At 43.7% G+C, this 21178-nt stretch overlaps 4 protein-coding genes across 6 annotated transcripts; all 4 read left to right on the top strand.

Moving 5' to 3' along the window:
* The first annotated feature begins 1620 nt into the window (after positions 1–1620).
* On the top strand, positions 1621–3132 carry LOC117854088 (exopolygalacturonase). The gene has a single exon (XM_034736370.2). The coding sequence runs from the start codon at positions 1761–1763 to the stop codon at positions 3051–3053; it is 1293 nt and encodes a 430-aa protein (XP_034592261.2). The 5' UTR covers positions 1621–1760; the 3' UTR covers positions 3054–3132.
* A 2380-nt stretch (positions 3133–5512) lies between these two features.
* Positions 5513–7967, top strand: LOC117852205 (uncharacterized). 2 transcript variants are annotated; one of them, XM_072293265.1, is made up of 4 exons: positions 5513–5773; positions 6748–6812; positions 6891–7022; positions 7589–7967. In XM_072293265.1, exons 1-3 carry the CDS (start codon positions 5578–5580, stop codon positions 7020–7022), a joined length of 393 nt encoding a protein of 130 aa, XP_072149366.1. In that variant the 5' UTR covers positions 5513–5577; the 3' UTR covers positions 7589–7967. The 2 variants fall into 2 exon arrangements, with proteins under 2 accessions (XP_072149366.1, XP_034590094.1); XM_034734203.2 differs by lacking the exon at positions 7589–7967 and having other exon boundaries at positions 6891–7124.
* A 2597-nt stretch (positions 7968–10564) lies between these two features.
* LOC117852204 (SWI/SNF complex subunit SWI3D) lies at positions 10565–18809 on the top strand. Of its 2 annotated transcripts, none has more exons than XM_034734201.2 (7): positions 10565–10996; positions 13934–14472; positions 15773–16483; positions 16568–16734; positions 16814–17355; positions 17968–18137; positions 18312–18809. In XM_034734201.2, exons 1-7 carry the CDS (start codon positions 10609–10611, stop codon positions 18534–18536), a joined length of 2742 nt encoding a protein of 913 aa, XP_034590092.1. In that variant the 5' UTR covers positions 10565–10608; the 3' UTR covers positions 18537–18809. The 2 variants fall into 2 exon arrangements, with proteins under 2 accessions (XP_034590092.1, XP_034590093.1); XM_034734202.2 differs by having other exon boundaries at positions 10871–10996; positions 13951–14472.
* A 146-nt stretch (positions 18810–18955) lies between these two features.
* On the top strand, positions 18956–20843 carry LOC117854105 (exopolygalacturonase). Its single transcript, XM_072293263.1, has one exon. It carries the CDS (start codon positions 19386–19388, stop codon positions 20733–20735), a length of 1350 nt encoding a protein of 449 aa, XP_072149364.1. The 5' UTR covers positions 18956–19385; the 3' UTR covers positions 20736–20843.
* Positions 20844–21178: the final 335 nt, after the last annotated feature.

The raw sequence follows: 21178 nt of genomic DNA, 5'->3' as shown, positions 1-21178 counted from the left end.
TCTAAAATGCAAGGCATACACGAAAATAACTCGATTATTAGGTATAATCAATGTTAATGATGTCATTTGTATTTCAATATTGAAGATAAATAGGGGTAAAAGTGTGTCAGTAATGAGTGCAAACACCCTCCTAGAAAAGTTTTATAGAAAAGCTCTAAACAAAGTTAGGGTAATGAAAGGCTAAGTTTGTGCGTGGCATGTTTTTCACTAGGCACGTCGTGTTGCTTACGAATTATATTCTGATATGTGAATGACGGCTGAGTTAGTTAGATGGTCATAATAGTACTATTTAGGTCTTGGGTTCGACTCCCTATGGGAGCGAATTTTAAACTAGGGTTAAAAAATCCCCTCGTCTGTCACCACATCAAAACACAGGTCAATGCTTAGCCTATGTTGCAGCTGTGGTTGGTTTGAGCCCTCCTACTTGGAGTAGTTGCAATGGTCACCAGCCCAGTGGTAGTCTCACAATGGGTTACGAGCCCTGTATAAGGGTGGGGCTGAGGTTTGGGTTTTTTCTCAACCTGCATGAGAAGATCCTTCTCTTAGAAAAACTCTAGGGTTGTCTTACCCCGCAGGTCGAGTTTTTTAGAATTACATTCCGGTATGAATAATTGAAGACAACAAATTTAATACTACTATGATATGATTTAATTTCAGTATTTTTGCAAGCAGCAACATAGCAATTGATGGTGTCAAGACAATTAATGATTAAATATTATATTGTGAAAGAAAATCCCAGGATTAAGTCATTATGCTTGAGGAGCACTAAGTAAAATACTAGCAAAACAACTTGCTGAAGTTTATCTATTTACACTATTTTCGTGAAATTAGCATGGGTTTGTGGATGGTCTACTTTAGTCTCAATCTGAGAATATCGGTGGTATGAGTAACTCCTAAATAAGTTAATAAGTGTTCTATCAAGGTATTAATTGCAGTGAATGTGGTAAATGGCGTTCAAGTAGTGATTAATGACCACTGATGACATATCGGTCTTACTATTATTCTGAGTGTGAATATTAGTTTAAAGCGAATATAAGTGATGAGTTAGTTATTCGCATCGTTGTGATCGGAAGGCACCCTAAGGATATTTTTGGAGTTGGCTCAGGCTCCACAGCACTATATACATATATATATATATATATATATATATATATATATATATATATATATATATATGAGTTGAAGGGATGCTCCATGCAATCTAAACTTTAATCTCATCGTTAGCCTAAACTCCAATCAATTAGAATATTGCAGGGGTTACAAGTACGACTACACTTCTGAGGCAGTTCATCTACTTCAAGTCTTTCATCAGGAAGGATCATCCGGATCCTAATCTGGTGAAGACCAAGTGTTGCTTCACCTATATATCACCTCGTACTACGACTACAGAGGCAGTCATGGCGTTGCAAGGCCATCACTAAGCATGGTCCTAAAGGTTGTCGACATGTAGAATAGGCACCATTGGATTTGGATGTATAGAAAATAAAGAGTAAAAACGAGTGCGAACTGGAACAAAAATAACACTCGATGTGAGCTCTCCATTTATTTGTTAACACAGGGACTAAACCTTTTTTAGTCTGGTTTGGAAAAATTTGGTCTTAGGGGCTTCTACATTTTTAGAGCGAGGCAATAATGGAACGAAAACCTGAGGACGAGGGTGAAGCCTAGTCTAAAAATAGCAACGGCCAGGTGACCATGCCACAAACATAGCTGCGAGACGCCAGTTAGCAACAGGTATATATATATAGGCAAGCGGAGCCATGAGCGAGCAAGACACACACAAACTAAAGGTATTCAAAATGGCCTTCACCACCAAAAATGCCATGAGAGCCCTCTTCCTCCTAGCGCTGGTGTGCGCTGTGCAAGCCGGAAAGGCGGCGTCGAAGGACGCTAAGGCGGCGGACGATGGCGCGGCGAAGGGAGGAGGGTCGTGTCCCAGCGGGTCGTGCGACATCACCAAGCTGGGCGCGTCCGGTAATGGCAAGACGGACAGCACCAAGGCGCTGGAGGAGGCGTGGGCGTCGGCGTGCGGCGGCACCGGGAAGAACACGATCCTGATCCCCAAGGGTGACTACCTGGTTGGCCCGCTCAACTTCAAGGGCCCGTGCAAGGGTGACGTGACCATCCAGGTGGACGGCAACCTGTTGGCGTCCACGGACCTGAGCCTGTACAAGAAGAACTGGATCGAGATCCTGCGTGTGGACAACCTGGTGATCACCGGCAAGGGCAAGCTCGACGGGCAGGGCTCCGCCGTGTGGAGCAAGAACTCCTGCGCCAAGAAGTATGACTGCAAGATCCTGCCCAACTCGCTGGTGCTGGACTACGTGAACAACGGCGAGGTGTCCGGCATCACGCTGCTCAACTCCAAGTTCTTCCACATGAACGTGTTCCAGTGCAAGGACCTAGTGATCAAGGACGTGACGGTGACGGCGCCGGGTGACAGCCCCAACACGGACGGCATCCACATGGGCGACTCATCCGGGATCAGCATCGTCAACACGGTCATCGGCGTCGGCGACGACTGCATCTCCATCGGCCCGGGGAGCACCAAGGTCAACATCACCGGCGTCACCTGCGGCCCGGGGCACGGCATCAGCATCGGCAGCCTGGGGCGGTACAAGGACGAGAAGGACGTAACGGACATCACCGTCAAGGACTGCACGCTCAAGAAGTCCAGCAACGGCCTGCGGATCAAGGCGTACGAGGACGCCGCGTCCGTGCTCACCGCCTCCAAGATCCACTACGAGAACATCAAGATGGAGGACGCCGGGAACCCCATCATCATCGACATGAAGTACTGCCCCAACAAGATCTGCACCAGCACCGGCGCCTCCAAGGTCACCGTCAAGGATGTCTCCTTCAAGAACATCACCGGCACCTCCTCCACCCCCGAGGCCGTCAGCCTGCTCTGCTCCGACAAGATCCCCTGCAGCGGCGTCACCATGGACAACGTCAAGGTCAAGTACAGCGGCACCGACAACAAGACCATGGCCGTCTGCAAGAACGCCAAGGTCACCACCACCGCATCCCTCAAGGAGCTTGCATGCGCATGATGAGCGATATGATCCCTCCATCCTCCATTGCCATCCATTTCAATCAATTCAATTCCCTGGATGCATGGTAACTAGTAAACTATAAATAGCAGATCGAGCAAATCCGGCCTAGATATTCTTCTGCTTTATTTCTTGCTTGATTCCTCCCTCAGGCAAGAGTCAGGAGACATGGAATAACAATGTTTGCCACACTAACAATGTGTAAAGCACTGATGATCCAGTCATGCCGATCTTTTCTTTTCTGTGTTTTTCGTTTTATTTTCTTTTTGGTAGGCTAGACATAATGCTATGTAAAACTACTGCTTGTGAGTCATCAATGAATGGATGAAATTGCGGCCACATTCTACAAGAAGTTTTTGGCCTATGATTTCCATGTTCTCTTGAGAAATAGTCCTTGGAATATTTTTGCTCATGTTGAAAAAAAATCGAAGATAATATATATTTCAAACTTGAAGTGTGATCTATGTTTACTATTCCTTTTTTAAATGACACTTTGATAATAATGAAGATAATATATATTTCAAATTTGGCGCGCAATGTTTATTTAAAATCTTGTGGGAAACATAAATTACAAATATAACGGGAAATGAAAAATTACAAAAATGGCGTAAAATGAAAAATTACAAATATGTGAAACAAAAACTCCAAATATGGTTCTCCCTCGGGCTCCTTGACAAAACCGGCCTGGCTATATGATTTTCAAAGAAAATACCACGAGGAATCTCATCATATTTTTACGTAAGCTATTAGCAAACATTGAAAAGTTGATAAACCTATCAAGTAGCACGTGGAGGATGAAATTAATGCTATGCACTAATAATATTAGTTGCCCAAATAATGCAACTATTACATGTTTCAATGGAGCAACACATCTACATCTTTTAATTAGGATGGATTTTTTTATACAAAAGTACATGGGATGTTCTGTAATAGTAATAGCATATGATAAATACATCCTTGAGATTTTCACACATAGCAACGCACGGGCACTTTTACTAGTACAAACAAGAACAATAAGATGTTGCCACTAAACTTCACCTCACACATACATTGGACTTACAAAACAATACAACTTCTTCAATTTATTTGATCTGAGCAAAAATTAATACATCCTACAAAAAAATACAACAAATGAAAAGATATTACACTTAACATAGAATATTGATAAAGAATACTTAAAAAACAATATTTCAAATACAAAAATGAAACAGACAAATATATTGTTGGGAAATCCCTAAACCTAAGGGATTATTGTGGTGGCTCATGCCAAATACACCCTAGAAGGTCGAGGCTATATAAAGTAAAGAGTACTTATCATAGATCAAAAGAGAACAAGTTTCATCTACATTATCTTCTACGTGCTAATCTCAGGTGCTATTGAGAAGGGATGCGAGTGATCTTCTACATCTTCCCCATGCCTCATCAGCTGCCAGAGGGAGTGGAACAACAATCGCAACTGCACCGTTTGTTAATACATATTCAGCGTGTTCGGCACATTAGCTGCAGCTGCGCTGCAGTAGCAGCTGACCAACAGCCAGTGTCTCAATTAGGAGTAGCTACAATGCAAGTGCAGCTAGCTGAAGCGAATAGAGCCATTACATCCTGACTACTTACTTGGTCGAAGCCACGAAGTAAGCCCAGCCTGGCCGTTTTTACTATCATTAGGCCGAGGCCCAACTTGCAGCCTGATCAACCTCTCCTTCTTGACCCAGTCCAACTTCACCAGCAGGCAGGCCTAGCAGGCTAACCCGGCCAGATCGCTTTTGTGCCAACCAGGCCAACCTGCAAGTCGCGTGGCCCGACCCACGCGCAAAACTATAGCAAGTCAGCATTGCTAATGGGTCGCAAACAACAGCCCACGCACCCTTAAAAAAAAAAAGCATGGTTCAACAGGAAGCAGGAGCCCACACAAAAAAATCGATTGATAGTAGAAAACAAATTTTACTCGAGTGATAGCCAGGAACACTGAAAACGCGGCAATAATTTCACGGACGAAAAAGATTGTTGCAGTAGAAACTTCATGTGATGGCTCATACGTTCACTTGTGGGGCCTAACCCAGCCCATCCTAGATGGGCGTTGTGGTTCCCGTTTCTAGAGCTGGGCAAAGAGCTCGTGACTCGTTAACTCGTTCGGCTCAGCTCGTTGCCTTTTATTAGCGAGCCAAACAAGAATTTTAGCTCGCTTTACTTAATGAGCTTGCTCGACCTGCTCGTGAGCCGAAGGACCCGTGATGTCACTGTGTCAGCAGCCCAGCAAGCCAAGCCCAACGTTGCAAGCGTGTGCAAGCAGGCCAAGACTCCCAAGGCCCAAGAGCAAGAGATACTTTAACCAGGCCGACGTCATCGTCTTGCTCGCCGCGTACGCAGCAGTTAATCTAAAGGAACGAAGCTGGCTGGAGCGAGCCGAGCCGAGCTGGCAGCCCAGCCCAAACACTGCCCTCTCTTTTATCTTTATCCAACCTGATCCTCCCACCCACCATTCCAACACGCTCGTCTTCCCTGTGCGCTCGCTCCCTCTCGTGCCATGGCGCTGCTCGCCATCCAGGGCATGGCCATGTCCACCGCGACCACCGCCCTCCCATCCCACCACCACGGCGCAGTCTCCTCCTTTGTCTCCACCTCCTCATACGCGCTCACAACCTCCGCCGCCTTCCCCCGCGCCCGCGCTACCCTCGCCGTCGGCGCCCTCACGTCGGCCACCGTCACTCCAGTTCTTGATGGTAAATCAAGCAGCTATCCCCCTCACTGCTTATTAGTTTGAGGTAGTTTCCTGTGTGCACATTTCAAGAGCAATGGGTGGTATTATTGTATGACATTTGGGAAATTCTCAAGTTCAATTGGGGATGAAGATTTCCTTTAAACTCTTAGTTGGTCAAGTAGGAAGTTCAGTTGGAATGGGCTCCGCAGCGGAGGTAGGATTTGTGATACCGTCGGTACAGCTGGGTTAATAATTGTTCAACAAGAGAAATTTAAGGGACTGTGGAGTGTGGAGTATCTGTATGAAATAAAACTACTAGCAGTACTGTTAACTAAACATTTCACTCCCTCCATTTCAACATATAATCGTGGTCTGACCCAATGGGGTCCGTGATGCTAAACTCTTGGACTGCTGGCTTCTCTCATATCATATTGTTCATAGCAAGTTAGCAACAAAATCATAGTCATAGGAAACAACTTTCAAATGCTAATCTAATTATATCAAATTTGCATTACAAAATTTACATGTTATTAGACTATTGGTTGGCCAAACTTTACAAGGTTCATGCCAAAGGTTACAATGGTTGAATCTTGAAATGTGTGTGCACTTTAGAAAAAGAAATGCAGTACCTATTAACTGATAGATACAAAATTCTTGATGTGGTGTAAGGAATGGGTGGTAAACAAGTCAGTTAGATTTAGCTTACTTTCTTTTATCTCCGTCTTTTAAAGTTTTAGTAATCTGTCTGCTGCGGTGATGCCACTTGCCTTGGACCTGTGTAAAAACTCTTTATGATGTCATACAAAGATGCATGTACTTCAAAGAAAATACTAGAATAAATCGGAAATTTAATTCGAGTTCTGAAATTCTGGTGTCAAAGTTATCTATGTGACTGCAAAAGGCCATCCGTTGTGCAAACTTTTTTGGCTTCTGAGTAGGTCAATATTAATGGCCCTGTGGACTGAAGATTTTTAAACTTTCTTTGCCCTTGCTTAGTCTACTGTGGGAGAGGGGACAAGAAAACAAAACGGGGCAAAAGGTTCAACCATTCATATGGCAATGTGAGTGCTCCAGTCCAGCATAACCTCTCTCGTTTTTATGCTGCAATCCTTACTTATTTATCTGTCTGATCATTTCAGGCGAGGCCTCGCAACAAGAAGAAGGGAACTGGCCCACCACGCCTTTTTGCCCCTCCAGCGCCTCCTAGGAAGGACCAGTTTGATGATGGGGAGATCATTCCAATTGAGATAGACGAAGACATCCTGGAATAGGTTGTCTGAATTTTGCTTTGTGTTTTCTGTCCTAAGCTTAACTTGCCTAGCCTGTATGAAATACAATTTCTTTGAAGTAATTATTTTCTCTCTCCTACATAATGCAAATGCCTCCACATTTTCCTTTGGGTAGTAATGAATATACTGCATAGAGTTCTTCCTCGCACGCTACCAGCTGCAGTGCATGGCGGAACCCTGGGTGCACACAACACAAAGGGCCATCAAACTTTAATTAGTTGAGCTATCAGAACTGGGAGATTAGATTTAACCACTTGTTTTAGCTCCGCTTTAGCCACCTTATCAACATGCTTGGAAATTGTTTATGATAACTGGGAAAGCATGCCTGAAAAATAGCAGATATATAAGCTGCTGCTGTTACTGTTGCTGTATGTCTTTCAGTTCAAGGATTAGGTTGTAACAATAACAGCCTGTATGCTTGAATCAGCTAATGTATCCAGGCAAGTCTTGCCTTAGTAAAAATAAAGAAAAAAACAAACCAATTAGTCTGACTCTGTGAGCAAGTTTTGCCATGATGTAGTGGGTGACTGTATGTTGTTGCTGTGCAGTAAACCGCCCTCAGCCTTGGCAGATTCAGTGCTATCAGCATCTAGTGAGTAACTGGTCCAAGATTTGTTTTCAACCATACATTAAATGCCGCGCTCCAAGAAAATAAGCAATAGCATTGCAGCTTTCATGAAATAACCAGTGTATTGCTTAGCACTGGTGCCTACTGCTTCTATCTCTTCTGTATCCATTGCTGTTGCCCTAATTTCTACACTATGTCTCAGTACTCTCAAGAGTTATGGACTGTATCAGACAGCTAAATATGATCCTGACTAGTTGAATTTGGACCTCAAAATATGATCCTGAGTTCCTGATTAATATTTGGAGCAAAAGGACAAAAAATACTAATAAAAATGAAACTTGGTCTTGTTCCTCACTGAACTACACAATGTGGCGAGAATTACATTGTGTTCTTCAAGGCACTTCCAGCATTATTCTCAAAATTCATATCAACTAAGATTTGTTGTAAGACGGTTTAACCATCCATACCAGTATACGACGGCATCAGTATACCATGGCTACATGTGTAGGACATACTGCAGTGTTTGCATATTAGATGGATCCCTTGAGATGTTGGACCAAACTTTTTATAGGTTTTCAAGGATCGCATCATAGTTGTGATTTTGCATTTGCAGGATTACATATACTGTGTTGGCTTCTGTTTCCATTCATTTTTTAAGACCAGATGTGTTGTGCGGAATAAATGAGTATTTCCATGATCACATATTAGAAGGCAAGGTTTTACAATGAAAGTTCTTTCATTCTGAGATACTTATATTAACATAGAATCCTTTACATACAATGTTCTGAGGAATCCGCTATGGCCCATTTTTGTTCGAGACTAAAAGCATATCATTCAAGTGGTACCTGAGACTCTGAGAGAGCCTATATGAGCTAATTCAATGCAGAATCATCGACTTCAGAAGAAAACATCTGAAGGTACCAATGATTGGACATTGTTTCCTAAGTGTGTTCAATGTACCCAAAAAAACATCCTTTTTGTACTACTTAGGACAGAAATAAAGACAGGAAATACAAAGGTTGCAGCCAATTCTAGTCCATGCTGTATTATGTATATGTGGTCCATTCTGGTAGTTGTGACATGGATTCTCAGGAGGTAATAGCAGCATAAAATATATTCCTATTTGTTTGTTGATAAATGAGTGTACAATCAAGGAAGCTTATTGCCTCAAAAGTGTACCACATCATCTAGACTCTTACACGCGAGATAAAGCTTTAAGCGCAAATACCTTCTTTTTTTAAGGTTTGATCAGTCATGGACTCTAGCAATTTTAAGAAATGCAAACGTGTGGGCGTCCATCAACTGGGGAAGTTGCTACTGGCGGAGCAGCATCCAATCCCCTGGATTACAGGAGATTTTTGGGTCGTAGCCACGATTAGCCAGCATCCAATCCAATTTCATGGCACCCCATGTGATTGCTGGTGACCCAAATCAGGGAAGAGCCCCATGGCAGAAAGGTGTTCATCTGCAAATCAAATTAATGTAAAAAAAACACGAAAGCATTTTGCAGCTATATATATTTGGAGCCCCCATCTAAACAATGTACTCTCAGCCATTTTGCAGCTATTCGCCAACATTCTTTTTATGTGACATGTTTTTATTATTTTCGAAAATTTGCTTGTTTTCTTTAGAATATATGATATCAGTCCACACGTAGATTCCTAGAATATAAATTAAAATTATTCTAGCTAAAGAAAATTGTGCGTTTGTTTCCATAGTTTTTCTTATATACCTTTCGTGATGGCTACCACTGTTTTACCATTAGTTCAACTGAAAAGGCCCATAGACAGCCCTATACTGTCTCAAAAGGAACAAAATGTTGGGATTACTAATTGTGCATCTGTTTTCATGGATGTGTTTGGTTGGTTGTATCATTTGGTTCATGTATGAAATGGTTCGAAATAATAATGTTGGTTGAACTGTACCAATCCATTTAGAATGAAGCCATCCCACTTAATATGTTATCCTACTAATAGGAGTGAATCATATGGTACAACCAAATTGATTGAACACCACCATCCAGCATCATCCATACATACATCTTGTGGTGCTTACAACCAAACACACTCATAATATTTCTTAATGGCTACCACATGTTACCTTCACTTCAACTGATAGGGTCCATAGCCAGCTGCCCAACTGTCAAGCGTAACCAAATGTTGGAATTACAGGTACAGGCGTAGGGGCAGCTCCACACTAAGATTTTAACAAGATTGTATTATGTAGTTTGATACAATAAGTATTTTAATTTTGATTATAGCTTGATCATGGAAATGCTTGGGTAACTTAACCTGCAATCATATATAATTATATGTGTACATCCAAAGTTTAAGAGGCCGGTTCATTTAGATAAACATAGCAGGCTTTATATGGAGTAGTTAAATTTTTGCTACAAAAATCCTAACATGTTAAGCTGCAAACATATTTTTAGTTGATCATCATATCACCAAAAGGGGATTGCAGTGCTAGGTTCAACTTTACTATTGACACACCTCAATATTGGTATCTTTTTATGAAGTTGATTTGGTTTTTTCCCCTACAATATATACTGCCATTGTGGAAAACTATTTTGGTATAGTCAATATTGATAAAGAAATATCAGATCTAGAAATAAAATGGCAATGCGCCTCAATGTTGCAGATTGCAATTACTGTTTACAAAATTGGATGCCCATCTGTAGGAGGCCATTTAGCGCGGCAATGCCGCGCAATGTTCTAGTGTATACATTGAAGCTGCTCAGTTCATGTGTTTCTATTTTTTTTTAAAAAAAATCCATGATTTTCGTGGCCCATTAAAATATGAGGCGAACTGTAGCACAGGCCCCACTATTCAGAGAGACGGCATTGGCCTGCTAAAGGAACTCAAACACGCTTACCCCAAAAGTGCCCATCAAACGGCGCACCTCTCCGGTCAACACTCAACAGTCAACAATAGCGCACACTCACGCCACACTCCAGTCTCCGCTCCACTGTCTCCACACTCCAGCTTCTTCGATTCGACATGGAGCCCAAACCCTCGCCGCCGCCCGCGGCCAAACCGCGCCGCCGGGGGGCAGCGACCAAGCGCAAGGAGAGGGCCGCATCCGCGGCGCTCTCCACGTCCCCGCCGCCAAAGCGCCAGGCCAAGGAGCGCGCCCCCGTCGACCCGCCACCCCTCCCGCCGCCGCCGCCGCCGCCTGCACCGCGCAACCGCCCGCCCGCCCGCAAGTCGCGGCGGAAGCCCGCACGGAAGAAAGCGTCGCGCCGCTCCGTGAATCCTCCTCGCGAGCAGGAGGAGAAGGAGGAGGAGGTGCCGCCCCCTCCCCCGCCGCCACGGCCGTCGTTGGAGCAGGAGATCGAGGCCGTCCTTTCCCGCGGCGCCGGCGTCCACGTCGTCCCCACCTTCGCCGGTAAGCCCCCGCATCCCAACACTACTTAGAAATAGGATACGGATACCTTTATTTCTCTGTTTCGTCAATTTGAGTCTGTTGGTAAGCAATTTGAGTTAGGGCTTTTGCCCCGACTATAAGGTGACCTGTTTGTTTAAATGCTTGCAAGGAGTCACTCTCTGTTCTAGCATTTAGTTTGGATTCAACTACTAGCAGCTACGTTCCGTGCTAGTTTGCGTATAGATGCAATAATCAACAAGCATATGGTTATATCTCAATTTGTCACCATGCTGTGGTTTCTCAGAACTCTCACTTATACCTTTTTTTAAACAATTTAAATTAGGCTAAAAATCAATCTTCCGCAATCTAATGTCAAAAAAATGATTTTCACATGACATTGCATATGCCCAGCACCATCAGTACATTCATGTATTTCATCATACAGCTAGCCTACGGAAATCATCATCTTCATGAAAACAGCTCCCAAAAGATAAGTATTAACTGCAAGACATCCTGCAGGTCATACTTATCTTTTGACAGCTGTTTTTTGAATATTGCCACTTCCATAGGCTATCTGTGTGGTGCTATACCTACTAATATACTGGTTTTTCTGCACCAATACTATGCCATGTTGAAATTTTTATTTGGAACATATTGCAATTTTAGCCTAATAAATCTGCTGCTTATTACTTTGCAACATCTATGCCTTTTTTCCTTTTTTTTTTAGTTGTTCTTGTTCTTGTTGATTGTCTAGTGATCCTTTTAATTACATGAATTAGCTGTCTATCACAGTACTTATATACAGGAATACAGTTGCTTCAAATCCAAGCCTTGACCCATGATTAGCCAGCACCAGCTTTTAAATTTTAACATGTATCAGTTGCAATCAAGTTTACCAAATTAGTTCGGTCCTTGCACACATCATCCTCACCTTTGCCGGTAAGCCTTGCCTCGGAAATAGTAGTCAATGTGATAGGAGCTACACCCCCATGGCAGTTTGCGTATAGATGCAATAATCAACAAGCATATTATTCAATTTTTTATTCACTCCTTTCTCTGAATGCTTATTCTCTTTTTCCATAATTTGAATTAGGCCAAATCGATCTTTTGAAATTTAATATCAAATAAACATTTTTTACATGATATTGCATATGGACGGCACTATCAGTAGATCAATGTGTTTCATCATACTGCCAGCCTACAGAAAGTACAATATAGAAAAAAACACTAAAAGACATGTATTGTAGTTCATACTTAACTTTTGAAACCTGTTCTGCGAATACTGTTTGTGTGGTAATGCACCAATGCATTGTCATGTTCAAATTATTTATTTTGGAATTAATTGCATACTGTCATTTTTAGCCTGAATTATTTGCTGCATATTACTTTGCAACAATTTTTCCCCCTTCTTTTTTATCTTTTTGTTGCCTACCTGGTGCTCCTAGGAAAGGCCAATGGGAATTGTTAAGCATTTTATCCCTATGAATGGTGCATTCAATTCTCTGTCAGATCAAAAATATTATATCATAGATTTCCTAGAAAATAGGATAATATGAAAGCACATCACCTCTTCATGACTACCTTTCCTAGTACTGTCAGATACTACAACAAGTAGAGAAATTTCCTATCTTTCTTGGCCACTGCTATCAATTTCAAGTCGTTAAGAATTAACTCCTGCACCAAACATCCTCACACCAACTCCTTACAGATCGGGTCTTTATGGCGGCTTACAACAAGAGTGGTTTCACATCCTTTTCCTTTAGCTTGCAGTTAGTTTTATTGTTTAAGTGACTTACCCAAGCTACCTTTCCGACTTGATGAAATTAATCATCAAAAGAAAAAGAATGAAAACAAGGCATCTTTTGCAGTTTTTCCCTAGTGAGATATTTGTTTATAGTAGCATAAACCAGTGCTAGCCCTATTATTGGCATATTAGGTAGTAGCCTAGTTAGTGACCAACAACATCAAAGCCTTTGAGCCCCAAGCAAGTTGGGGTAGGCTCCTAGTTAGCGACCACAGCTCTTATTTACAAAAATTCAGTTGCATCTGCTACCAACCATGATTTGGTATTCTAGCTTTGAAATTTTAGTAACCTGTAATAGTTGCAATCAAGTTTATTAAACTACTATCCTTGGGGAAACATGTTTTTTAGCCAGAAACGTATTTCAAGACTTAAGAAACTGCTTAAGAGTGTAATTCATGTTCTGTTGCTGTGTTGCGTACATTGAGGAAAGAAAGCCTGTTTCTTTTCCTGCAAGGATCATGTCAGCTAAAAGAATTTTGTTCTTTGTTTTTCTTGTTTTCTTTTTGGGCCCAGTAACAGTAGCAAAGTGGTAACACTTTCTGTTAAGCCAAGATTTGCCTCTGTTTAATTTTACTATTCAAACACTAGCGAAGTTTATTTGGGCCTACATATTTATTGCACCGTCCATATCTATTCTAGATAATATCCACAATTCCACAATAGAAATACAATGTCAATGAAAGTTATTTGTCACCCACCATTTTCTACAACCATCTTTCCATTTTATAAGCCTAAAACAACAATAGGCATGTAATGTTCATTTTGAAGGATTTTTATTAAAAATCTAGCAGAGTTGCCAGTATCAGTTATATATTCTTTTAGTTGTTTACCATGCAAATTCATGGGAGGAGTTATTTCTATAACTTAAAAGAAGTAATAGTTCTGTTGTTGCCATGACAATGGAGCAATGTCTGTTGTTAATTGCAGTATATGATCCTTAATCTGAGGGTTTGAGCTTACTATCTATGCTAAACTGTGATAATTCGATGGTGTCTGAAATGTTCTGTAGGTACAATGCATAAAATGCAAGCCCTTTTTAGCATTAAAATGCAGCTGATGTCCTTGCATGCTGGAGCTACATAAAATTGTACATGCATTTTGCATACTGTACTGTATTATTGTTTGTCCTCTTTACTTGTTGCTATTTCCTAAAGGATGGTTTTCATGGAAGGGAATTCACCCAATTGAGAAGCAAATGTTGGCTACATTTTTTGATGGGAAATCAGAGATGAGGACACCCAAGATATACTTGGGAATTAGAAATTTAATCATGAGCAAGTTTCACTTTAACCCTGAAGTGCATTTGGAGGCCAAAGATTTGTCTGAGTTGTCAATTGGGAAGATGGATGCTCGTCTTGAAATTTTGGAGTTCTTGTCTCACTGGGGCTTGGTTAATTTCCACCCTTTTCCACCAGTTACGCAGAAATGCGAGCTAGTTGAGAGCAAAACTGGTGCTGATACAGCGGAGGAAATTTCTCTGGTTGAGAAGCTATTTCAGTTTAAAACTGTTCATTCGTATCTGGTACCTGTTCCGAAGAAAGCTGATGTCATATCTCCAGTTCAGTTCACTAGTTTGCTTGCTGAGCCTACCCTAGCTGAAGATGCGATAACCACAGCTGAGTCTTCCGTTGAGTATCATTGCAACTCCTGCTCAGTTGATTGTTCTAGAAAGCGCTATCATTGTAGGACTCAGGTCAGTTTCACTGCTCCAACAGAAGAACTTGCATCACTATGTGTTGTTCTTTTTATCTTTTATCTACAAATGTTTCAGAATTTGTTTTGTTGAGAAATTAAATGTTAGTTTACAATGTTATGATCTTTGGAGAAAGGAGAACTATATATTTGAGGGTGCAGGACAACAGGGAGAAATGCAGCTCAGGATTTAGGGCTGAATGGGATATACATACTTTTGTTTCTTGCTTCCTCATAGACGATAACCTCGTCATGTGTATATATATTCAGGAGTCCCTAACTCTAAAAAAAATTGAGCTTTTGAGTTGAATTTGGGTGCCAGACTGCCAGTTTCATATTTACAAAGCCACCTTCTTCCTAACAATAGGCCTAACAAATTAGCAATAACTCTTATCTTATCTAACAGGCTTGGATGCCACGTGCTAACTAACTAATCCTATATCCTGCGTTACAAGTGAGGGAGGGCTGTGCTGTCCCTGGGCCCCGCTTCACACCCACAACAACACTCTACCTAATGGCCACCTGGCACGCCGAACTGGTGTTTAAGAGCTAGGTTCCACCCCCATTGCCTGTTTAACACCTGGTGGTTTTCCGATCATTTTATGCGGCGTATATAATTGGGCGATTCTAATTCCATTATGTTTTATTGAGCAGTCATGCTTATGCAAAGCTGCAGCTGGGTAACTTCTGACAGTTAGGGCGTGCTTGGTAGCTTTGCCTCTCCAGCTCGCCTCGCCTAGCTCGGCAAGGCAAAGCTTGCCGGTGCAGGAGAGTGATTTTGGCTCGCTCAGCTTGATGTGCAAAAAGCTTGAAAGCTCAAACCCCGAGGCAGCTAGCTAGCTAACCAAACAACGCTTCACAGCACCTGTTCTTGCTAAGCTAGGCAAAACAGTACCCAGCAAGGGTACCAAACATGCCCTTAGTTCAACAACTTATTGTTTTGGTTAAAAATGATGTGTTCATAGTCTCACATAAATTCTATGCAACTGGCAATCATACTTACCTTGTGCATTATGTGCGTTTTACTTTTGTACCCAAAAGGGGCAACCTTAGCTTTGCATGAGGCAGCTTAACCTCATATGTAGTGTGATCATTCCAATTATTACTGCACAGTATGTTCACCTATTTGCTTCAACCCATGCATATTTTTTATTGCTCTGGCCATGCTAAGTGGTATCCCCATCTTACTGTGGTGCCTTTACCCTGTCACAAAATATCATTTAATCATCATTCCTGAACTCTGATAATTTCTTATTCATTTGGGGTCTAATGCTGAATAATCTCATCTTAATCCTTTCCAGGTAGACTTTGATCTGTGTTCTGATTGCTACAATGTAGGAAAGTTTGATGAAGGCATGTCAAATGCTGATTTCATCCTTATGGAATATGCAGAGGTTCCAGGCTCAGGTGGTTCTAACTGGACTGACCAGGAGACATTGCTTCTTTTGGAAGCGTTAGAAATTTTTAAAGGAAAAGAATGGGATGAGATTGCTGAGCATGTTGCTACAAAAACAAAAGAACAGTGCATGCTATACTTCCTCCAAATGCCAATTTTCGATTACTTTCTAGATGGTAAAGAATTCAGTGAAACACCTCAGAAGATTACACAGGATTTGGCAGAAACTGGCACTTTTGATGTACCTGAGGAAATGGATGTAGATGACAATGCAGAAGGAAAAGAGAGCACTGATGAAAAAACTTTCAAGAAAGCAGATGCTAATTCTTCAGAAACAGGAACAAAATTAGCTGACCAAAGCGTTTCTGCTAAAGAGGATACCATGAATCCAGGTGATAATGTTCTAGTCGCGTCTTCCATTGTTGATGAATCAAACAAATCTTCATTGATGGATCCTGCAAATAAGAAAAATTTAGCTGATGTTGATGTTTCTGGGGAACATGCATCCAACTTTGTTATTGATGTCCTGAGATCTACTTTTGAAGTAATTGGTCACTTTTTGGATAAAGAAGACTTGGGTTCATTTGCTGAAGCAGGAAACCCTGTGATGGCACTAGTGAGTAGACACTTCTGCTTTTATCAATCTTTTATTACTTACATAATAAGAGAGCTCTTTGATGTTTGGTAAAATAACCTGCAGGCTGCATTTTTTGCTTCTGTTGTGGAACGTGAGGATGCTGTTACTTCATGTTGTAATTCACTGAGAGCTATATCTGAAATATCTCCTGCTCTCCAACTGGCAACTGGGCACTGTTTTATACTTCCGGATCCACCGAGTAACCTCGAAGATCCTACTTCCAATTTCAGGTAGAGTAGCTTGTCCTAGGACTCATGTTTGGTATGGACCTGCAATTGCCAAATTTACTGATAAAATTGAAACTTGTAGCCCTTGCACAGGTGGTGAGTGCCAAGGAGGCGTTGGTGGTACTCAAAATGTGAATGCTACTGATAAAGATAGCAGTGAAAGGGAAGAAAGTGCTTTAGCTCTGGAAAAAGAGAAAGCTACATTCACCTCACAGAAAGAGCACATGGAATTATCTAACACAAAGGAATCGTTTGTTGAAGGTCCCCAAGCGGAAGTCATATCCAACAGCACAAAGGATTCTGATAATCGAACTGCTATAATGGAGAGTAGTGTTGCATCTGATAAGATGAGATATGGTTGTAATACTATTCCATGTTCTGCTACTTCAACTAATACAAATGAACCTAGTTCCATAGCTTCCCAAGAAGCCAGTGCAGCAAGTACAAAGGGGACAACCAACCCTGAACGAGTAGAAGGGGACAAACCAAGTTCTATGGAATTACCAGATGATGGCTCACCTTCACATGGAAAGGTAGATCCAGAAGAGATTGAACTTGCACCTGTGGCCTCATCTAGCATGCAACAACACGAGTCCAACCAAACTGGAAATGGCAACACAAAAGGTACTTTATTCGACCTTATACATTATTGTTTTCATTGCACACCATTGAGGAATGTGCCTCAATCCCAGGGTTTCGAACTCCTGCAAGTGGGGCTATGGACCAGTCATCAGATTTCCTGGCCCCAACAAGGATTAAGAAACTGGCCAGCTTCAATTGTTTCATGGAAAGCTGTGTTTATCCAAAATGTAGGACGAAAAATCAATAATTCCAAAATAAGATTAAATTTTTGCTCCTAGTCTCCAGAAATTAAACTTTGACTATTCATGACTTTGTGATAGATTACTAGTGACTATAATTTATTGTCATATGGAAGTAACTGATTTAAATCGCAGATGTAATGGTACTTATGTACGTGTGAAAAAAATCAACATATCAAAGTTGCATAACTGATGACTGATCATCCATACTTATTACTTAAAGAAGTTTAATTCTCGTATTGCATGATGGGCCTATATCATGTAGCATAGGGAGTCATTGGCATTTCAGTTATTAAATATTATATGGAAAGTGATCGGTAAATGCAGCTTAGCTTTCATATCATTTCCCCAGGGTTCACTGTTTGCAAAATAGTTTATGTGACGTAGGAATAATTTGGCTCACATATGATCACAGAACCTAACAGCAACGAAAACATCATTGCTGCTGCTGCTGCTGATCCCGTAATAAGGCTACAGAGAGCGGCAGGTACCGCCGTTTCAGCAGCTGCAGTGAAGGCTAAGTTCCTCGCGGAGCAGGAGGAAGTTCATATTCGGCAACTAGCTGCACTTGTGATCGAAAAGCAGGTAACTCATGTGGCAATGATTCTATGCTGTTTACGTTTCCAACAAAGTTTCAGATTCCAATGTCACCTTTTTTCGATTAGGCGTTTGTCTAGAAAATTTCAGAAAATATTTATACCTGTTCTTTGTTTTCTTAACATTGAGTGCTTTGGTTCACTGGCATACTTTCTCATGCAGTTTCAGAAGATGGAAGCTAAGATGTCATTTCTCTCTGAAGTTGACAATCTGGTCTTACGATCGAGAGAATTGACGGAGAAAATGCGGAAGAAGCTTATGCTGGAGCGGAGCGCGATAATCACCTCTCGAATGGCTGCCGCGGCATCCAGAACAAACCAGCATGGGGCTCCTGGGACTAGACTGCCACTGCCAGTAGCCCTGGTTCAGCAGCTGAGGCGCCCTTGAAGCCTAGACGCTGTGGCAGATCCACTGATCCAAGTATATAAATGATGTAGGTCTGGCCTTTGTAGTCGTGCTAATCCTCCGCCTAGTAAAAATCCAGTGTTACTGCGCCTAGGGCCTAGGGTAACTTTCAGGGTCAAGCTAGGGTACTCAGCTTGCTGCCATGCTATGTCTTAACTGAATTTATGTAGGAATGTAATCTCACCCGTAATGTGTATCAGTATCACACTGGTTTAGGATGTAGGCTTTGATGCTCGTGTGGACTGCACCCTCTTCTTTTCGGTTTCCCATGCGTGCTCTTTCGGGGGTGTTTGGGAGGAGGGGGTTAAATTTTAGCCCCCGTCACATCGAATGTTTGGATACTAATTAGGAGTATTAAACCTAAACTAATTACAAAACTAATTACACAATCCCTAGGCTAAATCACGAGACGAATCTATTAAGCCTAATTAGTCCATGATTTGACAATGTGGTGCTACAGTAACCATTCACTAATGATGGATTAATTAGGCTTAATAGATTCGTCTTGCGATTTAGCCTAGGGGTTCTGCAATTAGTTTTGTAATTAAGTCCTTCTAATTAGTATCCGAACATCCGATGTGATAGGGCTAAAGTTTAGCCCCCTCCTCCCAAACACCCCCTGGCACTTTTTACATGACAGCCTCCATCGGATTATTTCCTACCTACTTGGACCAACCGCAGACCGCTAGAAGACTCGTGATGATGCCGTTGCCGAGACAAAACAGCCATGAAAGAAGGCAAAGACACAGGTGCTCATGGCAAGAGCAGCTGCCTAACAGTAACAGACAGTTCTAAGAATTCGTTATAAATCAATCATGCTCCGCGCAATGCATGGCGTCTCCCTTCCAGCGGCGCCCGGAAGCCATGGCGTCGCGCTCGTGCGCTCTGCTTCTCGTCCTTGCCATGGCGACGACGTGGCTCGCCGCAGACGCCGGTGCCGGCGCCGGCCCGGTCTTCAACGTCACGGACTTCGGCGCGGTCGCGGACGGGAAGACGGACAGCTCCAGGGCGTTCCTGAGGGCGTGGATGAGGGCGTGCGCGACGCCAGGGAGGCCCGCCGTCGTCGTCCCCAGGGGCGGGAGCTACCTCCTGCACCCCCTCGTGCTCCGCGGCCCGTGCAGGGGCTACATGGAGGTCCGCGTCGCCGGCGTCCTCCGCGCGCCGCCCGGGCTCGGCGCCTTCCGCGGCTGCCGCGAGTGGGTCCACTTCTCTGGCGTCGACGGGCTCCTCGTCACCGGCGGCGGCACGTTCGACGGCCGCGGCGCCACCGCGTGGCCGCTCAACGAGTGCCCCAAGAAACGCGACTGCAAGCTCCTCCCCACCGTAAATAAGCTCAGGCTGATTTGCACGCATTTTGGCCGTTCGATCGGAAGATCGACGGTCCAGATTGATTTGCATGATGAGATAAAAAATTTGCTGGTGCAGTCCATCAAGCTGGGGCGGGTGACGAACGCGACGATCACAGGGGTGACGTCGCTGGACAGCAAGTTCTTCCACGTGACGGTGGCCGGCAGCCACGGCGTGCGGATTCACGGCGTCACCATCCGGGCGCCGCGCGACAGCCCCAACACGGACGGCGTGCACATCCAGGGCTCCTCCGACGTGCGCGTCACCGACTGCGCGGTGGCGACGGGCGACGACTGCGTCTCCGTCGGGCCCGGCGCCTCCGACGTGGTGGTGTCCGGCGTCACCTGCGGCCCCGGGCACGGCATCAGCGTCGGCAGCCTCGGCAGGTACCCCGGCGAGGAGGACGTCCGGCGGCTGCGCGTCGTCAACTGCACCATCGCCGGCACCTCCAACGGCGTGCGCATCAAGACGTGGCGCGGCGGCTCGCGCCCCACCTCCGTGTCCGGGCTCGTCTTCGAGGACATCGTCATGCGGAAGGTCCGCAACCCCATCATCATCGACCAGGAGTACTGCCCCTACGCCTCCTGCCGCGAATCGGAGCAGCGGCCGTCGGCGGTGAGGATAAGCGACGTCAAGTTCAGGAACATCCGGGGCGTGTCGGCGACGCAGGTGGCGGTGAAGCTGTCGTGCAGCGAGGCGAGCCCGTGCCGCGGGCTGGAGCTCAGGGACATCGACCTCCGCTACTTCAAGCGCGGGGTCTCCACCCAGTCGCAGTGCGCGCACGTCGCCGGCGGCGTGGTCGGCGGCACGCTCGTCCCTCCTTCCTGCATATGAAGGCTGCCGTCTGTTACAGGGCATGCTCTAGATCGAAGATCTGAGGCTGAGCGAATTTTTGCTTGATTTATTAGTTGTATATAAAATATTGTACCAATCGGTAACATAGCCAGCACACTACTGTAAAGTAAATTCTAATCAAGCTCGTCAATTTTCTTCATCCAAAAAAAAGATTGTTTCGTCAATTTTCTGACGACCGGGATGCCTATGAGCCTATGATCCAAGTAATGGCACGCTGCAGGGATCTGCATCCCTGTGCCGGCAAGGGTGTGTTTGGTTTAGGGATCGAATTGGGTTGGAACGGATTTGACCCCATCGATCCGTGTTTGGTTGGAAATGCATCTGGATTGGGTTGGACCCACAAGGGAATATTCCTTCTAGATGCGGATTGAATACATCCGCCTAAAATGAGCGGACGCACTCGACCCACATCAATGTCGTCC

The sequence above is a fragment of the Setaria viridis genome, chromosome 4 (genome assembly GCF_005286985.2).
Source record: "Setaria viridis chromosome 4, Setaria_viridis_v4.0, whole genome shotgun sequence".
Classification (NCBI taxonomy): Eukaryota; Viridiplantae; Streptophyta; class Magnoliopsida; order Poales; family Poaceae; genus Setaria; species Setaria viridis.
Note: the sequence above shows the minus strand (reverse complement) of the source record. Positions and strands in the feature narration are given on the sequence as shown.